Source organism: Trichechus manatus, unplaced genomic scaffold, assembly GCF_000243295.1.
Source record: "Trichechus manatus latirostris isolate Lorelei unplaced genomic scaffold, TriManLat1.0 scaffold00001, whole genome shotgun sequence".
Lineage (NCBI taxonomy): Eukaryota > Metazoa > Chordata > Mammalia > Sirenia > Trichechidae > Trichechus > Trichechus manatus.
In genome coordinates, this window is record NW_004443937.1 from 36613722 (window position 1) to 36620031 (window position 6310).

Consider the following 6310-nt stretch of genomic DNA (forward strand, 5'->3'; position numbering starts at 1 on the left):
TTTTTAAAGAGAAAATTTAACTTACAGTTGAAGGATATTCTGGTTCTGGTAATGAAGGTATTCTTTTACACAGTGTTTTGTCTAAACTTTTCTTGGCTCCATCAATTCTGAAATTTATAGTTGGAAAAATACATGAATCTCTTTAAGATAACATTAGAATATATTATTAAAACATTACAATTTGTGCATTTTTTCTACTACACTAAAAGAAAAAACTTCAAGAGTATTTTTATCTTACAGAATTTTCTTTTTTTTTTTATTGTTGTGCTTCAAGTGAAAGTTTACAACTCAAGTTAGTCTCTAATACAAAAATTTATATATACATTGTTATGTGACACTAGTTGTTCTCCCTACACTGTGACAACACACTCCTCCTTTCCTCCATGGATTTCCCTGTCCATTCAACCAGCTCCTGACCCTCTCTGCCTTCTCATCTTGCCTCTGGACAGGAGCTGCCCATTTAGTCTCATGTATCTACCTGAGCTAAGAAGCACACTCTTTACAAGTATCATTTTATGTCACATAGTCCAGTCTAATCTTTGCCTGAAGAGTTGGCCTCGGAAATTGTTTTAGTTTGGGGCTAACAGAGAGCCCGGGGGCCATGTCTTCCGGAGTCCCTCCAGTCTCAATCAAACCATTAAGTCTGGTCTTTTTACTAGAATTTTAGTTCTGCACCCTACTTTTCTCCTGCCCCATCAGGGACGCTCTGTTGTGTTCCCTGTCAGGGCAGTCATTGGTGGTAGCTGGGAACCATCTAGTTCTTCTGGTCTCAGGCTGATGGAGTTTCTGGTTTAAGGCACCCTTTCTGTCTCTTGGGCTAATACTTTCCTTTGGTGTTCTTCATTCTCCTTTACTCCAGGTGGGCTGGGACCAATTGATGCATCTTAGATGGCCACTCGCTAGCTTTTAAGACCCCAGACGCCACTCACCAAAGTGGGATACAGAACATTTTCTTAATAAACTTTGTTATGCCAATTGACCTAGATGTCCCCCAGAATTTTCTGTGAGAAAAAAATCCCAATAGTTATTAGTGAGACCTTAATTTTCAAAAAATTCATATGTAAAAGGGTGAGACTAAAGGTAATAGTCAATTTGTTTTTTAAATTATAACTTACTGATAATTTTGAAATTAATCCTCATGCCACAGTAGGCCCTTATATGTATTATATCTGCTCAAATACCATCTTGTTAGTGAACTTCCCTTTACCCTATATAAATAATGCCCCCTTCACCGTCCATCTCTTTTATCCTGTCTTATCTTGCTTCATTGCACTTGCCACCATCTGACATTATATGCTGGTTATTTTCTGTCTCCCCACTTTAGCATATAAAAGAATTGAAACTGTTTTACTGCTGTATCCCCAGTGCCTAGAACAGCACCTGGCACATAGTAGGTGTTCAACAACCAATTCTGAATATATGAATTTATCATCCATAAAATTAAATTTCTTCTGTAAATAAAGTTGTATCATATTATATAATTTATTCTTCTGTCAACAAATATTTATTCAACACTTAGATTATGCAAGATATAATAAGATGATATAAAAGTATAGCAGCAACAATTCTCAAGGAATTTATAAACTGATAGGGAGCAAAGATAAAAACAGAATGCCATATGAAAGATATGGGACCATGGTCGTTAAGAGGAGGGACAAGTTCATTTCTACCCCAGGGGTATCTGGGAAGGGTACATGAACCATTAGCATTTGCAATGAACTTTAAATGAAGGAGAGAATTTGAGGTGGAGATATGGTTATCCTGAGCGGATGAATCTGAAAAAAACAAAAACCCTGAGAAAGGAAGGCAAGAGAATGATCTAAGAAAAAAAACAGGGAGTAGGAAGTTATCCAATATGTCCAAAGGTTACAGACCAGGTGGACATAAGTTTAGAGAAATGGGTTGTAATATCAAGCAATGGGCCTCACATAGCAAGTCTTTTTATTCAACAGACAATGGGGAGTCAATGAGAGTTTTTGAGCATGAGAACGTTTGTAGGAAGACAAATCTAACAGTTTGTAAAGGCCAGATACACTGGAAGAGATGGCCAAGGCAGAAAGCAAACAAGGAAAAGAGAAGAGACTTGAAAAAGAAGTTTGGAGAACGCCAAGATTGACAGGAATGTGGAAGAACAATAATTAAAGAAGGCAAGGGACATATGGTCAACGAGTTAAGAGGAGAACCAAAGGGAATTTCAAGGAAAGGGTGGTCACTGGAACCATAAAATCATATACTGGTAAACTCCATAAAGGCAGTGAACGTTTCTGTTTTGCTCACTGTTCTATCTGCACCACCTGGATAGTTCTCATCAAGGTATAGGAACTGAATGAATACCGGTTGAATAAATGACCAGAATAGTGGATTTGGAAACGATCTCCCATGTCTAGTTCAGTACCTTAACTGATGGATGAATACTCTCAACAATATCAAGTTGAACTCCTTATACAGGGGATAGGGGACAAAGGGGGGTGGGAGGGTCATGACTTTCTGAGGTGGTGCAATCTATTGTCAGCTAGCTCATATTGTTAGAAAAAAAAAATTTATATTGAGCTGTATCCTTCTAACTACTATTCTCTGGAGGTGGATAGAAAAAGTCATATATTTCTTCCATGTTACTCTTCAAAAACTTAATGATACCTATCCATTTCCTTCAACTATTCCTGTCAATAAAAGTTACCCCTAAAGGTCATGGAAGCCCCATAGACACATCCAAACTCCCTGAGGGACTGAATTGCTGGGCGGAGGGCTGTGGGGACCATGGTCTCGGGGAACATCTAGCTCAATTAGCATGACACAGCTTATGAAGACAATTCTCTACATTCTACCTTGGTGAGTAGTGTCTGGGGTCTTGAAAGCCTGTGAGCGGCCATCTAGTGAGAACGGTTGCACAACTCGAAGAATGTAATCAAGGCAGAAGGCAAACAAGGAAAAGAGAAGAGACTTTTTAACATGTTTACTGTCTGTCTCTTCCCACTAGAATATAAGTGTCTTAAAGGAAGGATCCTTTCTGCCATGTTTTCTATGGTCTCCCTAGTAACACAGTATAGTATGTGTGTAACAGTAAGTGTTTAACATTCCTGAATAAACTGATAGAAGAAAAACATGTAGAAAGGGTTCTTCCCAGAGGAGATGATCAGTAAGCTAAGTCTTAAAGAACTAGTGTAAGTTCCCAGGCAGATAAAGCAGTGAAGAAAATTCCAGGAAGCATCTCTAAACTATAAAAAATATAGTATATTCACAGAACTACAAGTAGTTGAACTCAGCAACGTGGGATAATGAAAGGTTTTGGAGTAAAAACAATCTGTAACACCTAGGTAATAATCTACTATTCTCTAAGTCTACTGAAATGTTGAACAGTCTTAGAAATAAAGGGGATAAAATGTATCTCTTATAGTACATGGTACTGACATTAGTTAATATAACATATAAATTTAGATTTAAATATGAGTAGATGATTGATAAACTAATAAAATGTAAACCTAAAGAAAAGTATATGATATATAGATTAACAGACTTGTTTAATTGTAAAGAAAGTAAAATTAGTAAAAATTAAAATTATTAAATTGGCAGCAATATGACCATCAGCAATGTAAAAGACAGTAAAAATCAGTCAGGTGCAAGTATGTCTATAAATGAGGCCAAACAGGAAGGGAAAGAAGGATGCAGGAAGACAAGCAAGACTCCACCAAAGAGGAGCTCCCCATTTTACAGTTGAGTTTTGGCTTGGAATCTCCTAGATGAGATCCCTGTTTCTTATTTATCCCAGAGCCCAGCAGAGCCAGGTACCTAGGAAATTCTCAGTAATTATTTATTGTATTGAACTGAACCATTTGTACTACAGCCTTTAATAGTTGGTACCTAAATTAGTTTTAATTTTCACTAAATAGGGGAGAGGTGGCTGGACTAGACTGTCGTTTATATAGAAAACTGTTTAAATACAAGTCATTTCAAGATGTTCTATTCTTTGTTCAAATGAAATGGTATCTGTAGAGGCCCAATGACTTGGTTTTACTGTCAAGGATCAGTCTGATTATAATATATAGAGGGACAGACTAGTGTGGTGTTTAAGGTATGTGAACTCTAGAACCAAACCTTCTAAGTCCAAATCCCAGCTCTGTCACTTCCTAGCTACTATGTGACCTTGGGCAAGTTACTTGATCTCTCTGCACCTCAGTTTCCTCATCTGTAACATAGAGACAACAATAGTACCTACCTTTTAGGGTTGTTGTGAGAAGTAAATGAATACATAGTATAGGTAAAGTGATGAGAATAATGCCTTATGAGATGTCATGGACTGAACCGTGTCTCCCCAAAATATGTGTCAACTTGACTAGGCTGTGATTCCCAGTATTGTGTGATTGTCCACCAGTTTGTCATCTGATGTGATTTTCCTATGTGTTGTAAATCCTACCTCTATGATGTTAATGAGGCAGGATTAGAGGCAGTTATGTTAATGAGACAGGACTGAATCTTCAAGATTAGATTATGTTTTAAGTCAATCTCTTTTAAGATATAAAAGAGAGAAGCCAGCAGAGACACATGGGGACATCGTACTGCCAAGAAACAAGAGCCAGGAGAATAACACATCCTTTGGACCCGGGGTCTTTGTGCTGAGAAGCTCCTCAATGGGGAAGATTGATGACAGGACTTTCCCCAAGAGCCAACAGAAAGAGAAAGCCTTCCCCAGGAGCTGGCACCCTGAATTCAGACTTCTAGCCTCCTAAACTGTGAGAGAATAAATATCTGTTTGTTAAAGCCATCCACTCGTGGTATTTCTGTTACAGCAGCACTAGATAACTAAGACACTAGAGTAAGCACTATACAGTATTTTTTACTACTGTGGTTATTTTTCAATTGTTTCCCTAACTTGAAGATGGTATTTTGTTCATAAATCAACCTTCACAGTTAAAGCTTTCTATGAGAACGTGAACGCTAGTCATTTTACCTGAACTCAAAGCAAGAACTGTTCACTAATGTGCTACTTACACTAACTGATTAATTGTCTTCTGCTGCTCCTTAGATCTTCTATAGTTGAGCAGCTTGCTTTGGGATGGTGTGTCCACACCTAAGTCTTCTGAGGGACGAACAATAGGGGGTAACTTCAAGTTCAGAGCCTCCTTTTGCGCTGCAATGGCAGCTTTGTTTTCATCTGACATCTTGATCCCCTACAGATTACAATACTCTATACTCTGAGGAGAGAAAGTCCATAAAACAATTATCGTAAAAAAAATCCTCCATATATTCATAACACATCTTACATGTCAATACCAAATGTAAAATTCTAGGCCCTGTTACATCTTCCTTCCAAGTTCGGTAACAGTCTTCAGAATGGCAGTTGAGATAAAAGAGGAGGGATTGCTGTTACAGCTCTACCACCCACTTGCCATGAAGAAAGGAAACAAGTCACTTCCCCTTAGGGGCTTCAGTTTCCTCATGGATTAAATTAAAGAAGTGGATCAGATGCTCTCTAAATAGCCATACAGCTCTAAAATTCTGGACCTAATTTCCTCCCTGACATGCAACCACAATATTAAAAAAATAAAAAATCTAATTGTTGAGGTATGTCTCCCCAACAAGCTGATAGTTAAAATTATTTATATTTTGAAACACCAAAATATAAAGAAACAAAAAAATCCCAAACAACCATCTTCCTAGAGTGACGCTATCATCAAGCAAAACTAGGTATACTTAATGCACTGCAAATCAACTCTAAAATGTCATGCAAACGCTGAACGAGTAACAGTGATACCAACTTCATTTCCGGCGGGTCCCCAAAGAATTTGGAGATTACGGCCTTGAACCTAATCGCAATGGCCTGCCCTGAGAGAGGCGAAGAGAAAAGTGGGGGACAAGAAAGTACCTGTCTTATTGTTTTTCACTACTTCCTGGCTGCTCAGAGGAGAGAGAAACGTTAAACCAGTTTCTTCTCTGGTAGGAGGACGGAGGATAGGAGGGCTGAAACCTCCCGAACCCCATCAGCGCCCACGCAGCAGCTAGCGAAGAGCGGTCGCCACCGGGTAGAAACAAACTCGTCGTCATGACAACAGTGCGGCCAGCGGAGGGGCTGGGAGAAGGTTGCCTGGAAAGGGAGTCGCTGAGCGGCAACAGAGCTGTCACAACAATAATTCATTCTCAAGTGGAGAGTGGGTGAGTGAGATTCTTACCTAACAACCTTCCCTCGAAAGCGGTCCAGGGAATCAGGATCCTCAAATTCTGGAAAACCGCAAGACTGGAAATTTGGATCTGTTGGAAAATATTTACTGGCTCTCAGAGGCGGATCAAGTCTTCATACGTCCCCATTGTGACTTCC

The 6310-nt window shown here is 38.9% G+C and overlaps 1 protein-coding gene across 1 annotated transcript in view; it reads right to left on the reverse strand.

Annotated features, from left to right (window-relative positions):
- DNAH12 (dynein axonemal heavy chain 12) overlaps positions 1-5971 on the reverse strand; it is a 197258-nt gene extending 191287 nt beyond the window's left edge. The window contains exons 1-2 of the mRNA XM_012555870.2: positions 4987-5971; positions 26-107 (exon numbers count right to left, since the gene is read on the reverse strand). Coding sequence (XP_012411324.1) covers positions 26-107; positions 4987-5156 — 252 coding nt within the window. The 5' untranslated portion in view covers positions 5157-5971. The remainder of the gene's footprint in view (positions 1-25; positions 108-4986) is intronic.
- Positions 5972-6310: the final 339 nt, after the last annotated feature.